The sequence below is a fragment of the Borostomias antarcticus genome, assembly GCF_949987555.1.
Source record: "Borostomias antarcticus genome assembly, chromosome: 3".
Taxonomy (NCBI): Eukaryota; Metazoa; Chordata; class Actinopteri; order Stomiiformes; family Stomiidae; genus Borostomias; species Borostomias antarcticus.
The window spans coordinates 10,632,577-10,649,973 of NC_140236.1; the positions used below are offsets into that span (position 1 = coordinate 10,632,577).

General features: G+C 44.6%; 1 protein-coding gene across 2 annotated transcripts; it reads right to left on the reverse strand.

Annotated features, from left to right (window-relative positions):
* Nucleotides 1-93: 93 nt before the first annotated feature.
* rcc2 (regulator of chromosome condensation 2) lies at nucleotides 94-8,835 on the reverse strand. Of its 2 annotated transcripts, none has more exons than XM_084436241.1 (13): nucleotides 8,669-8,835; nucleotides 7,520-7,737; nucleotides 7,215-7,308; nucleotides 5,510-5,653; nucleotides 5,250-5,381; nucleotides 5,062-5,150; nucleotides 4,866-4,980; nucleotides 4,171-4,334; nucleotides 2,551-2,731; nucleotides 2,359-2,464; nucleotides 1,673-1,745; nucleotides 1,511-1,588; nucleotides 94-1,404 (listed from the first exon to the last, which is right to left on the reverse strand). In XM_084436241.1, exons 2-13 carry the CDS (start codon nucleotides 7,721-7,723, stop codon nucleotides 1,300-1,302), a joined length of 1,485 nt encoding a protein of 494 aa, XP_084292367.1. In that variant the 5' UTR covers nucleotides 7,724-7,737; nucleotides 8,669-8,835; the 3' UTR covers nucleotides 94-1,299. The 2 variants fall into 2 exon arrangements, with proteins under 2 accessions (XP_084292367.1, XP_084292368.1); XM_084436242.1 differs by having other exon boundaries at nucleotides 8,641-8,835.
* Nucleotides 8,836-17,397: the final 8,562 nt, after the last annotated feature.

Genomic DNA, 17,397 nt, shown 5'->3' on the forward strand with positions numbered 1-17,397 from the left:
ATCAGTTGTCTACCAGTGGTAAAGTGAGGTCTGGGTTTATGAAACTACATAGCAGTGGAGGTGAGAATGTACATGATCGAAGACGACAATAACCAATTTACATAACTCTTTAATTACAATTTCCATTTAAAAAGTTACATGGGCCTTTTGACCCAGAAACACACTGCTACAACAAATTAATGCAAAGGTCAGCCAATTTTTAGAAAAATCTTCCACCGTGAAAACCAGGGTATATACTTTAACACCCTGTTGAACAATTGATGACCATTTGCACAGAGGGGCAACTCAAATCCTCATTCTGCTGAATGAGATTCCTGCCTAGTGCTGAATGGATCAGTCTCAGGTTGGCTAAATGTGAATTTACCAGGTCGCCCAAGACAAACACCCAACTGATAAAGGCAAAAATCTAACCAAGCAGAGTATTGTTGCCTATGAGGAACAGAGCTGTGCATCTCTAACAAACACTTCACAGGAAAAGTGAAAAACAAATAAAGCTTATTATAAAGGAATGTAACAGAGTCAACAAGTGGAAATCATTGACAGGTTGTCAATAAATCTCCAAACCTGATTGTGTTTTTCTGATAACACATCGACCAAACATTAATACTGCCACTGACCTCATGAACAAAGTTCCAATAAAATCTAGCATTGGTCTTGGAACATCTAAATTTGGGGCAAAAAATGTTTTGTTTTTTAAACTCCATATCCGGAAACCCACTTGGAAAAGGCACAGATATGGAGTGTTGGTCTTTCAGGGACTCCGTTGCTTGGAAACGACTCGCCCCAGAGTGAGCCGTCTTTCGATGTAGCACCCATCATTGTGAGGGAGAGAACTTAAGATCAGTTCAGAACATATTAAATTTAAAAACAATGTAAATAAGAGTGAATGCTTCAGCAGGCCTCCATGGAGAATGCAAGAGGGGAGTAGAACTCGAGAGTAGGAAGTGCTCTGGTGGAGGGATCTGTAGCAGACTGTCCCGCTCTGGCTGTGGGATGTCTGAAAACCATTGAGATCTGAACAGGTACCATCAATTCACGGGAGCCGTTAGCATTTCTCAGTCTCTGTAGCTTTTTTTTTTTTTTTTTTTTAAATCAGTGTAGACGCACACTTGAGGCATGTTCAATGCATACTCCTGACCACTTTAAGAGTGCCCACCCCCCTCCTTCACCAAATATCCCACAACCATCCCGTCGTGACTTACAGGCGACCATTGAGGCCAAATGCATTCTCTTTAGCATCAGTTGCCCCTGAAGTGAAAAAATAAAGAAAAAAGTGAGAGGTGGTGGGCTGGGGGCTTATCAGAGCGTGCGGGGGTTGTACTCTGGAAGCTTCTTGAGTTTCTCCCGCTCCTGCTCGCTGTCCTGCCTGGCGATCACCAGGGAGTGTCCGTATCCCATCGCCACCTGCAGCCACATACAAACCGTGCAGTTAACGGGACAAGCAATATCCTATGTCAAATTCAGTCTTCAGTCTTTAAAGATGTTCTTGGGAGTTCCTGCTGCGTCGTACCTGTTCAACGTAAATCCCTTCCAGAGTTTTCACCTCCTGGGCAGTAGTGGAGGACTTGGGCTTGTTGTCTCCATAACCCTGCAAGAAACAAGTTAAGACAAATCCACCCTGCTACGCCGATAATCATTTACAATTTTAAACATCGGGATCTGCTAAATTTACCAGCTCGCCAAAGGTGGGAGAAGGGCCATAGGTGATGGTGCTCTCATCTGCAGCGATGATGATGCTGCTCTTCCTGTAACAGAGATGTGTTCATTCACACCACAAAGCATAATACCGGTACTAGAGTACTTGGATGTCCTGTATTTTCCCACAAAACTCACCATTCTAACTACAGAATGAGCCATGAGGGAGGATAGTAAGCCATTTTGGACATTAAGCCCTATTTGAGGCGTGTCTAATATGAACCTGACACAGAGACCATAACTTCACTGATTGCTTAAGTACTGAGCTAGATAGACATTGATCTGGAGGACTCTGTGTCACCTCTACAACGTAAACAGAGCAGGTTTACAGTGGTAGTGAAGTTGGCGAAATAGTTCAAAATCTTTTGTTTCAACATTCTGTTTGCAAATAGCCTACATTTCACAGGACAGCATACTGAGACCAAGAAGGATTAAACCATGAGTTTCCCGTCTAGAAAAAGTGACACATTTTCATGTTCACCGTCACCCTGTCTACTTTCATTGTAACGAAATTAGAGCTGGACGAAAATGTCTATCTAGCTCAATACTTGGGCGATCACTAAAATTATGGTCTCCATGTGTTAGGTTCATGTTTGACACTGTAAATAGGGCCAAAATAGCATACTTATCCTTTAAGGAAGGAGAAACGGCAGGATGACTCACCCACACGCCAAACTGCGGATCTTCCAGCCACCCAGGTCCTGCACGGCCTTGGGGTACATGGTACTTTCTCTTGTAGTGTTCGTAATCCCCCAGAAATACAGACCCCCTGCATACCACAGGTCGGCATTATTAACTACAGATTAACTGCACGGCAAGATCAATTTGCGGTGGGCATGAAGAGTTGTCTCTCACCCGCTTCGTTGACGGCAAATGAGCACTGGTAGCCAGTGTAGATCTGAGCGGCCCCGCGTGCAGGTAAGTCGAAGATCTTAACCAGTCTTGGCACCATCTCGTCCTTCGGATCAGTGTGCCCCAGACGGCCGTACCCGCCAAAGCCCCAGGAAAACACTCTCTTCTGGGAATCCAACACCAGCTGCATACAGTACAACATACACAGGTTTAAGTGACAACCTCAAGACACTCGTCTTGCATTTGGTGCAAGCTTAAAGGATAAGTACACTGAATTTGTTTAGCCCTATTCCTGGCTTCCTGGCATGTATCTGACTAGTACAGGTTAAAATATTTCTGTTTTGTGCAGTTCAGAGTTCTGTGTCAATAACGTTGAAACAGCTAACTTGTAAACAGTACTACTACAACCACCAGCTCTTCACGCTGTAAACCTCCGCACACCGCAGCGCGGATGAATTTCGTGGAGGTTTACAGCGTGAAGAGATGGTTTTTGTATGTTCGGTGAAATTAGTACTGTTTACAAGTTAGCTGTTGTTTCGAAATGCAGAGGCGAAAGGACCTATGGTGTTTACAGGACGACTTCAGAGTTTGGTACGCATAAACCATGTAATTTCTGAACTTGAAATCAACGTATATCATACTTTTTAGAGTTTGAGTGTTCCCATAGCTAGCAACGAGCCAGGGTGCGCGCACCGACGTTATTGAAACAGAACTCTGTACTGCACAAAACAGAAATATTTTAACCTGTACTAGTCAGATACATGACAGGGAAGCCAGGAATAGGGCTAAACATGAAATTCAGTGTACTTATCCTTTAATTGTGATCCAGCTTTCAATCAATGGCTATTAAACATAAGGTCTGTGGTTTATCAAAGAAATTAGCTATTTAATAGAGAGCTACTAAAGTAATATCCCAGCCTAGATTAAGGATTAGAGTGCAGATGCCTCCATCCATAGACGGATTATGAAATGATGGGCCCCTGGGAACAGACACCTAAAGGGCCCCCACATCCATTTCATTTATCACATATTTGAATTTACCCAATGAGACGGCATCCAATTTGAGGATACTGTAATTGGAGAAAACTCACAATAAAAGCAGCTTTACCTAGCTCGGTTTTGACTCAAGGGACCTCAACTCTGTGGGAAGGACTTGCTTTTTGGATTTCTTCCCAAAATAGTTGAGGCCCACATAGGCCGATTACTCCATGCAATATGGGCCTATCTAAAGTACTATAGATAAACACTCACTTAAAAAGTGATGATTTCTTTCTTGTGACATTGTCAAAGTGAATATTTAGGCTATTGCTTCAGTTTTTCAGTAGGATTTTTGGGACTCTTGTTATTGACATGACTTGAATGACTAAGACCTTTGACTATGCGACAAGAGCCTGCAGGCTCATTAATTAAACATGACACAAAGCTCTACATTATGCAGTAATTATGCAAAAAGAATATTAAATTATTCTTGTCACTCCAAATTCTAAAATCCAGATAGTCAGATTAATGTATAAATGCTGTTTCTACCAGACATTTCTATTAATGCAGTCATATTTATAGTTCAAATAATTGTTCGTTTCCATGTAAAAAAGGTAAATAAGAAAGACCACAATATTTCCTCACCGTGTGGTTCCAACCACAAGCTACGTCCCGGACGACCACGTTGGTCACCGGGGTGATCTGACCATCTTTGGTCTTCTCGATGAAGATGGCGACGCGGCGCGGCGTGAGCTCACAGTCAAACTCGATGCGCTGCCCGGAAATGAACTTCCCATCAGAGTTGTGTCCTGCGTTGGAAGAGACAAACAGGTGAGTGTGTTAAGTGTCGCCATGCCAGACTTGGAAATCTCCGCCTCCGAAAGTCTGGAGACTTCTCCATTGAAAATGGCCCCAATTGGAGCCACTGCCTAAATCTCCAATAAGGTAAAAAAAACAGCCTTACTGGAAATTCTGTCCTCCAAACAAACTGGAGTGGAGAATCAAAACAACACATTCACCACCCCATTAGGAAGTACCGCCCTAAAGACAGTGGATTGGTTCTGAAATACACGTTTGTTTTCAATCTCTCAAATTGTTCCCACCTGCTTTAAGTAATGAAACCTGAACAACTGTCTTCAGTCTCTAGTTGAGCGCAGCTTTTAGAGACTGACTCAAACCTGGACAAATGTCTGCAGTCTCTGGTTGAGCTCAGTGTTTAGAGACTGAATCGTGGGTCTAGGTGAGTGTTTGCAATACTTGTAAAATGATGAGTACAGGCATGACGTGAGTGACCAGATGACTTCTAGCCAATTAGACACGCTTGCTTGTTAAAAACATACCTAGTTGGCCGTATTCAGGACAGCCGAATGAATAGATGTTCCCTTTGCAGTCCACCACCATGCTGAACTCTGCACCGCACGCCACCTTGACAAGGGGCTGTCCATTGTACTGGATCTAGAGGAGTGAGAGGCGTACGGTCTTAGAACAGCTTTGTTAAGTATCACAGACATGTAGGAGAGGTTAAGAGTATCTTACTGGCGCTGGGCTGAAGACGGCAGCAATCTTGGTTCCCTGGCCAAGCTGACCGAGCCTGTTTTCTCCAAACGAGTACGCCGTACCGCCCTCTGGGGAAAGGAGACCGGGTCAGTCCAAGGTTCCAACACGGGGGGGGGCAAAGTCTAACTGGATCATTTTGAGTGCGTCAATGCCGTGCCGACATGTACCTGTCAGCGCCAGGGTGTGGTTGCGTCCGCAGGCTCCCGCCACCACCACCTCGTCCCCCAGGGCCTCGATCAGCTTCGGGGCCTCGATGCGCTTAGTGTCACCGTGACCGAGCTGACCCTTCTCATTACGACCTGAGGAGAACCAAGACACAAAACATACAATTAAAAATAATGAAACGATCATCCACTGAACTGGTAACCTGGGTGGACGTGAAATGGCGTTCTGCCATCAGTGGCGTGTGTCCTCCGTCCGTCCTCACCCCAGCTCCAAACCTTGCCCTCGGCAGTGATGAGGAGGTTGTGGGCGGCGCAGGGCCCAGAAACCACGCAGCTGACCTGCACGTCGTTCAGACAGCCATAACGGTGAGGACCCCACAGGTTCTGGCCGAGGTTCCTGTAAGCCGCTGACAAGGACCACGGGAAACAAGCACACTCCAGGATTAGATAGACAAACAGACAGATAGATATGAACTTTAATGATCCCCGTAGGAGGACATTTGGCTGTCAAATCAAGAGGCACAGTTGGACACGCCATTTCTCAAATAACAGCCTGCACTACTCAATTCCTGTGAAGTCAATTGGTCACCGATGAATTACGGTAATGCAGATCTGCCTTTATGATACACAAGTCTGCTTGCTCACACCAGGACAATGAGATGTGTTTGTAAATCAATGAGATTTACAAAGAACAAAACTCACTGTGACGTAGCCAAAATAATCTGGAGCGCAGGCTGCGCAGCATCACCACAACATGGCCGCAGCACAAACACAGATGCTCTTTGTGAAGTTATCCACGCAGCTGCTGCTACAACAAGCACCCCCGGGGCCCTACCCACCCCCCTCCCAGCCTCCCTTAAACACAGCGCGACATATCACTGTGTGCCAATGTATCTATGTCTCCATCAGCCATCCACACCCTGAGGCATGAAAAGGACCACTGCAGGGGGGTGGGATTAGACATGCATATATTTGAATAGGTATTATAGGGCATGGGTTTAATCACCAGGAAAAAGTATCAATGGGATGGGGTTTTATGGTTTAAAAACATAGAAAACATAGAGTTAACTACATTAATGAAAATATATCAGTTGGAGCCCTATAATAGGTTCAAAGAAATAAGAAATAAAGTCCACATGTCCAATGCCGCTGGTTTCTTTGTTTTCCCAGACATTTCAAGGTCAGCCATGCAGACTCAGTTAATCAATGTTTTCATTAAGGTCTGGAATGTGGATATAGGCAAGGCAACAATAATGTAGATAATTTTGCTAATGCCTCACCTAGAATTAGTTAAATTGCTTTACATGAGGGAATTAAAGAGACAAGTCTTAGGCAATGCATTCGTTTGTCATTTGTTTGATCCTAGGAGCTTTGGATGATGGAACGTAGAACACGCCCCCGCTGCAGACCGGCAGGACGGCCCTCTCGGTGATCGATTCTCCATTGAATTTGTCTGACTACAACCTACACACACACACACATCCATCCTGTCCTTACGGCAGTAAGGACAATCGATTGTGCCTTTTTGCTGTCCTTACTGCTGTAAAATAAAAATTTCCCCTCAGGGATAAATAAAGTACCTATTTATCTATCGTGAGCTCCCCCCCTCCCCCTTCCTCTCTACTGGTAATGGGAGGAACTGCAAGAGCTGACTGACCATCTCTTTATTTCAAGTCATAAAACTCTGACTAATAACACCCATACACACAGTTGCGTGTGCAGGATGACATGGATTATAAGGTTTAGCCAAGTCTTTGTGAAGAACACATTTAAAAGTCTGCAGCCACCGTGTCTATTTGGGGGAGGGGAACAGAGTCTATGCCTCTCATCCTATAGTGGCCGCCAGCCAGCAGACACAGATGGGGGACAGGGTCATACCTTGTTTTGATGTGGGACAGGGTCATACCTTGTTGTTTTGATGTGGGACAGGGTCATACATTGTTGTTTTGATGTGGGACAGGGTCATACCTTGTTGTTTTGGCACCTCCTTCCTTCCAATCAGATCCCAGTTGGTTGCTCCGAAAATGAGCAGTTGGCCTTTGACTTTGGGACACTCAAGTTTCTACAGAAATGACAACACAATGTGTCTTGTCAGTGGGCAGCAAAACCAGAGATGAACACAACATTCATTATGGACCTGTCCATTTTTAAAATGTTAAATTCATAATCAATAATTTGGTGAGGGAGGGCAATACTTTTATTCCGCGCCTTTATAAAAACTCTGTGGAGAATTATCTCTATCACTTTTCATCCTTCAGTGAGGAGACACTTACGATTTTCTCCTTGATGTCATCGGCCACAGTTACTGGTTGAACGCCTGACTTGGTGGCAGGCTTGCCAGGTTTCTTGTTGTTCTCCTGCTCAAAATCATCGAACTCATCATCGCTGCTGAAGTCTCTCTCTTTCCTCTTGCCCCCTCCTCTCTTCCTCTTCACCCCGCCGTTACCAGACACTTCTGTCACCTTCTTGCGTGGCATCTTGGTAAAGAGATCTGAACAAAATAAGACATATTTAACCAAAGAAAAAAAAATCATTACGAATCCATAAAGAACTGCTTAGATATCGAAATTCAAATGTCATGATTGCATTGTCAGAAAGGCACCTATATAATGCATTGTCAGAAAGGCAGCTAAACAAAACATTCAATCAATAAATTTGGTTATACTCTGAAGAACTTTGCTTCAATTGATGGAAGAAAAACAGAAAAGAATTGTAGCAACTAGTTACGTTCGAAAAGTTAAAGCCACTGAAACTAGCGCGTCGCAATCCGCAATTCCCATCTGATTTCATTAATGAGTTCCTACCTGGCTGAGTGCTAATTAAAACCAGCTGCTTCAGTCCAACTTACGGGAGAAGCAAATGCATAGCTAACATTTTACTTTCTGAAGTGGGGTTGTTGCCTAACGATACACCTCTAGCTTTGCAAAAGTATACTGCCTGCATGGTTAGCTAGCTAAGTTGGCTAACGTTAGCAATTAAATCGGCAAAATGTTAACCGGATAGTGTAAAGTAACGTTAGCTTGTAACGTTAGCTTACCGGTGGCTAACTTAGTTCAATGAAAGGCAAAAACGTCAGCCGCAAATACAAAACCCATTGAAAGCTCTGAATTAAATCTAGTACTAACTGGGTTAGCTTGCGAGCTAGTCTATCATTCGCTTGTTTCTTTGTTGTCTTGTATGGGCAGCTGGGCAGCCAGCTAGCACTTACTGGCTAGATCGGAAAATGTCCACACGCTTACCGAATTAATTAGCTAGCTACCTTATAACAAGCACGACATACGATTTAAACAGCATAGGGTTATATCGTCAAATATTTTTAGCTAGCAAGCTAACGTTAGCTGGCTATAAATGTAGCAGCAGGCAGCTAGCAAGCATGCTAGCTAACTTAGGTTACCTCAGCCGGCTTCCAAACAAAGACAAACCTTGGATAGTGTACCGATGAAAAACTTTTTTTCTTAATCTTTACCAAACTATACTGAAGATATTTAAAATCAAGCGGAAAACAATTCCTTTGTGGATATTAGCTAGAGGACCAATACTGGTCTTTAGGTTTTATAGCTGAACTAATGACTGAGTGAGCTCGCAGAAGGATTTCCTGATTCTGTCCGTCTTCCTCGTTGTTTGATTGATTTGGAACAAAAGAATCTGCAGTCTCCTCGATCACACCACGTGGGTTCTGCTCCATGCATCCAACCTCGCCGTTAGTCGACAGACCAACAGACAAGCAAATAAATAGCTACAATATATAAATGCTTCCGTCCAAACTTTATCCTGATGAATCAAATTAACTATCTAGTTGTTAGTCAAACAGTGGCTAAACTTTCAGAATTTATTTTGTACCTTGGTGGATGTCTCAAGTGAGTATCTTGAATGTTTGATGCTCGCTCTAGACAGCTATCTCCATGACACCACTCACGTCTGCTTTGGTGCAAAATGTACTGTAAGATGTGACATGGATGTTGAGAGGGCTAAAGCTAAAGTAGCTAACTGCTACCTAGCCAACTACAAAACAAAAACACATGGGACTTTCTAAAGTCTAAAGAAAACTACAACAGAGAGGAACGTCCGCGTCTGGTAGAGTAGCCAACAAACAACACATTGTTCTTATATCGCCCTCTTGTGCAAAGGATGACAGTTGCAGTTTGCTTTTGCCGAACTAGGGGGCAGGAGAAACATTTTTGAACGAAATTTTATCGGTGAGACAATTTTCAGTCAGAGCAGGCTACTTTAGTTTACAACTTATTTTCCTCAAGTCCAACGCCATATGTGGTGTATCATGAGTATATCATGGGTACGACTGCATATTGTCTATGCACAGCACACAATTTATCATTAATTCGTTGGTGTAATAGGGTTATGGTGAAAGGCTCAAATGTCTGCTGGGTTGTAATGACGTATTCTACCTGGCTTGTATCAATAGTTGGCTTGCAGTGTCAACTCCCTCTCTCTCTCGTACAATATGTATACAGACTGAATGTATGCAGGTAGCCTACATCTTACTCTATTATATACTGCATAATTTCTGTACATATTTTTTTTATATAGCCCTTGTTATTCCTCTTTTTATACTAGGCCTACTACCCCCCAATCTTGTGTATTTTTTCTTTACTCTGTATCTAGTGTCCTTTTTCTTTCCAGCCTTGCTGTAATTTAAACTGCTGAAACGCTTTATCTTTCGCTCTCTGTCTCTCTCTCGGTCTCTCTTATCCAAGATCAGCCCACATGCCTTGAACATACATCCAGGGATTCACCACCATTCCAGTGATTGGTGGAAAACGCAGTCCTGCGCTCTGGTATTGGCTGACGCGGTCTGTGAGCGCTGTGCCTTTAGTAGCCTATGGGGCTGTGCCTGTTGATGCACTGCAGGGAGTGAGAGAGGGAAAGAGGGAGGAGAGGGCGCTAAAATCCTGGACAGAAGAGTTTCCTGATCCTTGTGGGAGCAGAAAATAGTGACAGCCCTAACCTTTGTGTGTGTGGTTTGAGCACTGAGCTACGAGAGTGAACAGCAGAGAGGGACGTCTAGTGCAGAGCGGTCACCGCATGGATGTAGCAGGAGGAGCAGGGACTGGACATACGGAGAAGTGGGGGCTTTCAAAGGGAGCTGAGCAGCAATGGGTGCAGCCTTGACAAGCCGGCTGTGTTGTTAACTACAGGAGTGTGCCGTTTTAGAGGATATCTAGGATTAAGGGGCTGAAGGAAGGCGTGCAGAGGGGCCGGTGTCTGTCTACCCAGGGTCTGGAGGTGAGAGCTCATTGTTTGTGCTTCGTTGCTGGCTGTCTGTCTTGATGAGGAATTGGTCCATGATCAGTTTCATTTTGGTTTGGAGGAAGGTTCAGAAGAGCTGTGTCGCAGAGGGTGAGGTCTGATTCATTTTCTTGGTGACGGCGTGAGATGCTGCAGTATGGAACAGCATAGTGTTATGGAAGTCAACTTGAGTTTTGCATTTAGAATTAAAATTAGAAGGTTGTTTCCCCCCATGCAATGATCAGAGACCCAAAATAGGCCTACTGCATTTTCTATTCCCAAAGGGAATGGCAGTTTACCCATAGCAAGGCATACTTTTGTACAGTAATTAGTCATATAGGCCTACTGTAGATATTGAAGATAACTAGGCCTACATGATTGGAATATTCCCATAAGGTGTGCCGTTGTTGCACGTGCTGTTAGAAGTTTGGCCACAGACAGACATGCTGATCAAGAACATGATCTCACATGTAGATGTGTTCTCCCACAGGCAAAACGTCACGATCTGCACAGTTAATTACAGCCTAATGTGCAGATCACGATATTTTGCTCACCTCTACTGTGGCATTAAGTTTCAACATTCCTTCGACAACATCCAGATGTTTTTCTGGGTCTCTCTGAGAGAATGAGTGTGTGGGAGAATGTTTTCCTGAGAAAGGAGTAGGCAGGCATGGTAATGTTGGAGGACATGCAGATTTCCCAGTCATTTTTTGCTGTGGCTAAGGCAACAGCGGAACTATTTATACTGCTAGCTTTACCATCGCCATGGCGATGGCCTCTTGAAAACCTGAAAGTCTTCTTTCAGTCATGGAGAATCAGTGACAGGTCAACTTTACAAACACTCTGTGTTTGTCCCTAGAGATCTCCTGAAAACGGTGAGATAATTTGCTGCACTTACATAGCAGTAGGGCCTATAATGCATTTACTTAGACCCTGTATGAGTATGTTTGGAAAGCTAGTGGAGTCTTGCCTACAATTCACATGTGACTTCGAGACCATGGACCAGCCCATTATGTATTGTCAGTGAAATGGCCTGGTTAAAGTTCCATGTCAATCCAACCTAGAACAAGTCAGAATGGATGTGTTTAGTCTAGTTATCACAACTGTTTGTGCTCAGTGTGAAACAAAATGAATACCACATACAGTCACCATAGTCTCAGTCTGCATAGGGTAGCCTGTTCGACACTTCTACTTCCAGGCTACGCTGATGGGAGTGTTGTTTTCATGTATTCGAGGAACAAGCCGGGTACAGGCTTTGATTGAATAGTGCCTTTTTGGAGTGGGAGTTGAGTAAATGACGGATAGGGGTTCCCAAGGCTCAAACAATCTATCTGCTGTTCTCACTGTAGATTACAGTGCTTCTCTTTCTGCTATTGTCCATTGATACAGGGGACAATGAGCCCAGCCCAGCCCACAGCATCTATGGCTGCCCTTCTCCCTATAGCCTTGTGAATAATTCATTTAGGAAGCCCACCTGCCACACACACTCCACCTTCCATCCTAGCATGGTGGTGGAGCAAGGATGTCCCCTTAAAAGGCATACTGCTATCTACCACCTCCATTCATGAGCTATTCAAGTTCTTCCAACAGTGCTTTGGTAATGACTTTGAAACACCCACAGTTATCATGGTGTTCTGTGCCAGAGCATCTGGCATACATGTGAGAAGATGGGGCTGTTGATCCTGTTTGAGCTCAGCCTGTCTGTTCTGCCCAGCCTGGCCTGCAGTTGAGAGGTCAGCTGTGAGCAGCATGTCTGGATCTGCTTCATACACCCGTGGAATGTAACACACTCATGGCGCTATAACAAACCTTCTAACCGTCTTCAGGCCAACCCGGTGGTTCAATATGTTATCAAAGATTTGTGTCCTGAGATTTCTCTCTCTCTCTCTCTCTCTCTCTCTCTCTCTCTCTCTCTCTCTCCCTCTCCCTCTCTCTCTCTCTCTCTCTCTCACACACACACACACACACACACACATTACCTGCTGGTTGACTTCTTTGATTGTGGGTTCCCCACTGAAGTGCTCATGCTGTTACAGAATGTGCAAGTTCTTCAGGGTTTAGTCACTGTGACGTGCAGCAAAAGAGGTCCTGTTGTTTACAGTACAATTCCTCCAGAGGGACACGGTGAAGGCATCACTTTTGATGTCACACAAAATATTTGAAGTGAACTTTGAACAGAATATTTGAAGTAATTTTTGCAATGTTATACTACACTAGAAGGTCATATGTTCATATATATCCATCACAGTGCTTTTATCTTCACAAGGAAGCTGATGTGACCACAGAGGACCAACATGGCCTCTCCACACCCCCTCATCCCTCAACCCACAGGTGAGTTTTTAACTGTTCTCTGCGTATTTTGCTCTGCCAATTTTCCATGGAAGGGCCAGCTATATCTTTGTGTTGCCTTCGTAGCGTGCATGGAATTGAACTTGTGAAATCTTCAAGCTGACAGTATAATGTTCACATCTACTGGAACAAATGCACTTCACATCAGTGTGGTCGTCACCCTGAGAATGACTAAACTGTAAACTGTGGCATTGCTAAGCTAATGTTCTCTCAAATCTAAATACAGGTTTGCCTTGAAATAGTGAGGTGGTAGGTGCTCATAATATGATTATGAGTCTCATAATATGACTTTTATTATGAGACTCATAATATGACACTATAGGTGATTTGTAAGCAAAATTGATCAACAATAAACAATGATTAAGTAAGTGGTGACAGAGATTACATAATTTGACCATGGCCTTAAAAGGTCAAAAACAGTGTGGAACAGTAGTCAGAGCCAACGCAGGGACAGAGGAATCTGCACAAACACCGGGCAGTTGACGTGACACCCTCTCAGCCTCACCTGTAATTCACCTGGAATGTCGGCCTCCTCTGAAACCCGGTAGCCAAACGCAAACACTGACTCAGACAGTGCCACGATTTCACCCAAGACAACCCACGGCTAGCAGGCTAAACTCTGGCTCCCCCGGCTCAAACTGTCACAGATGCCATGTCCTTCTAATCCCCCCCCCCCCCCCCCGCCCCAGCCTAGGGCTGTGCTGGGGAAAAGAAAGGTCCTTAGCCCCACTGACCATATGTTGTATCACAGGTACCTTGCTACCATTGGGCCATATGTGCCCTTGACACAAATCAACCCCGTCAAGAATGGAAGCAGCTAGCAGCGACACATCCCTGCGCGCACAACACAGAGGGTCACGGAACCTCCACGACGAACACCTCGCTGTAATGCAAGCTGGGGGAAAGTGTTTCAGACGGGATTCAAAAATGCACAAAGTTATTGCGCGACTGCACAGAAACAAAATGGACTCTTGAAGTCTCAACCAAGTTTATGCTTAATTGGGTCAACAACTGCAGTCAGCTTGAATAATTCCATAGGTTTTATTGATTTATTTGAGCACACAAGTCACTGCATCTCACAGTGTCGTTGACCCACACTGTCAAATCAGCAGAGCAAGAGTCACAAGATTTTATACAGTACGTAACTGATTCACTGAAGTCAGTAGGGTGTTGTAAATGCTGTTTGAGTCAGGTGCTGTACTGATGAAGACCATATGTTGACTTGTGTTAGGGCTAATCCTCCCCTTTAAGATCCTCCCCTTTAAGTGTTTCCCTTATTCACTGTAGCACTACCACTCGTGATCCACTCCCTTCATTGTCTCTTTGTAGAAGTGGAGGTGTTCACCATCTCTGGAAGACAGAGCAGTTTGGTATTTTTTATGGTTCAATTGTTGTTCATGTTTAATAGAGTGTTCTTACTTTCACAAATGCGTCATTACTACCATGTGACTTATTGTTAGCGTTGCTACAGAGACAGATAAAGAGCAGCCATGCTGAATCTTTGACCCTGTTACTTCCCTCTAACCTCACTGTGCTCACTCTGGTCTGTCCTGTGACAGTCATGTACTTTCAGAGCTTCAGTCACATTGGGCTGTTTTACAGCGTTGACCGTGGACGAGTGGGGGTATTGTCTTGGCACGTTCTTTGTGATTCATCTTGGAGGATTCCGTTTTTTTCACTAAAGCTTTGGCAGAGCTTTTAGGGTGTTCCACGATACACGCCCAGTTACTCATAAATAGCCTGTCTTTTGTCAGCTTGCTCATTCATTTCCATTAATGCAGCCCAGTGATAATGGCTGAATTCAAAGTCACGGTACAGAAATGCATACTGGTATGACAGACAGCACAATGCTCCTTTCTCTGTCGTTTTCCTTCTCTGTGTGTTATGCATATTGAATTTTCTCCCTCCATTATATCACTGTAATGATATTGTAATGTTAGTCAGTGTCATACATTAACTCCCCTCAATTCAATGAATCTCTGTTCTGAATTTCTCTAAACTGTTCAAAACAGTTTAGAGAAATTCCCAATCAGTCATTCTTATCAGGAGCACTCAGCCAAGGACGAGGCCATGTTTATAATTTGGCGCTACACAGGAACACTACCATATAAGGTCACGACAGCTTTGACTTGATTGGAGAGTTAGTTATTTATCTTAACGAGTGGAATTCCACATTTTCCTCTTTTTCAGCGTCGATCTCCAAAGACCCGCCGCAAACAGAGGAAGATGAGGAAGACGAGGAGCAGGGAGAGAGCTTTGAGTTTGACGACAGTGGCGAGGAGAGCGGTCCCACAGCGGACGCTGGAACGACTACTGTGACCGGACCTGCACTAATCCCGGGCTCTTACCAGAACCAGACCGCCCCTGATTCTACCCAAGACCCTGCAAAGCTGGGCCCAATGAAAACACAGCCGGGAATCAACAGGCGTCCCTCTGCTGGACAAGAGGACCAAAACATTCACCTTCTCTATCGTTCTAATTGCTCAGGTGAGTTTAAGTTAGAACCTTATTCACAGCGTGCTGCAGTGGGCTTGCCACGCCTTCGTGGCTCATGAAGCTGGTAGAGGGTGAATGCCTTCCACTCTAATGACGTCTGTGATGCTTATAACTTCATTACTAACCTTAAAAATGGATTCAGTATGAAATAGATGTATTTTTCGTTCTTAATTTCTGCAGATGTGGTGGCCGGAGAGTCTCCTGAGGGGTAGGATATTTAAGCTTTTATCATCAAATTGCTCCGTATTATTCAACATCTAAACATCTATTTTTTGCTACAAAAACACCTTTAATGCTAAGTGCATGTCATACTGTACAGTTTTCCTGAACCCAGAGGACGACCACAGAAATGGATGTTCTCATAGGTCATGGTGGATCATTTACTACCAGGAGTGTCACTGTTGTGTTTGCTCTTAAACGACTCATTGACTCACTGCCTGTACTGTTCCTCCATCTCCATTGTAGTGTCATAGTAATGGCGGTCTCCCAGACGCCCTGTCAGTCCACTCCGTACTCCCCTCCTCCACTCAGTAAATCCCTACCATCTATGTTTCTTTTTTTAGAGATATTTTTAGGGCATTTCTGCTTTAATGGGATGGACAGTGCAAGGACAGACAGGAAAGGTGTGTGTGTGTGTGAGAGAGGGGAAGACATGCAGCATAGGGCGTGGGCCGGATTCGAACCCACGCCGCTGCCTTCATATGGTACGCGCCCCAACCCATTGAGCCACCGGGACACTCCCTCTATCTATTTCTAAACAAAACATGTGGGTTTTGTTAGCATATGCTGCTTTTTGACTTGAATGGTAACTGCAACCACTAGATACTACTCTAGGATTTCAAGGTGCACTGAAACAGAGATTAAGGGCAGTGCACCTTTTAATAAACAATGTCAGTCCTTCATCAAAGTGTTTATCGATGTTTCAGACGATCTATCTCCTCTCAGCCGGGTGTGCCGGGGGAACCAGAGAGCGCCTGGAGGGGCAACAGCATGTATGAAGGTAAGGGAAGAACGCAGAACGTCACCCTGTAGGACCGCCATGGCTCGCACATGCACTTGTCTTTAAAACTACCAAAACAGTTCATCTGGTTCTTGTTCTATGTGGTACGAAAACCATCTTTTTTGTCCTACAGTTCTACGTCAAGCCTAGTCTCTTGTCAATGCCATTTTCAGGCTCTGGGACTAAGTACCTCTACACACCTGTCTTAAAAAAGGCTGATCGCTCAGGTGCTCAGGCAGGTCCGTGGTCGTCTGGAAGGGGTGTGGTGTCTTACGCTAGTGTGCATCCCCCTCTGCTCCTGGACAGTCCAGGAACAACCCCTTGAACCTTCTCTGGAGGCGCTTCCACCTACTTCCACCAAATTCCACCTAGCCTAAGCCTATCACAGGAGAAGGTGGGGTTTCTCCCGTCTTCTCTCTCTGCGGTTAGGCCAGCTCTGCTCACAGTGCCGAGGTGGGCCGAGGGACTGGGCAAGGGTTGTTTCTGGACTGAGAGACAAAGCAGCACAATCATGACGTGACATCATCACTGGGAGACCGGCCCGGAATCACACACTGAACAGATCAAGCCAAGGCGGATCTGAGCCTTTAAAAATCTATTTAGTAGGATGCCATGAACAAATCAACCAAATCAAGGTTATATCAATCAAATCAGTGCTATATCATTTGAAAGGAAATCTCAAGTCATCATGTTTTTTGCATGGTTAAGCCACTTTTAAGCAAATTATTCTAATTATTTCCATAAGAGTTGTTTGTTTGCACATTTACATACTATGTGCGTATGCATGTGTGTATTTGGGTGTGTGATCTCAGGCAGAATGAGAATGAGGGCAAATTCAGTTGTGTGTGTGTGACGTCGGTTATGTCCTCACAGCGGAATGTGTGTATTTGTTCAGTACAGGCACCGTATCAAGGCAAGCAGTGGTTCAGTGTGGTTTCAGAGCTTACTCTGCGACTGCATAAAGGTACACTATCCCCTCTAGACTAGTAGATAGACGCCCTGGTCCTAGTCCTGAGTCTCTAGCCACCTCTCCTCCGCCCTCGTACCCTGTGCAAACATATA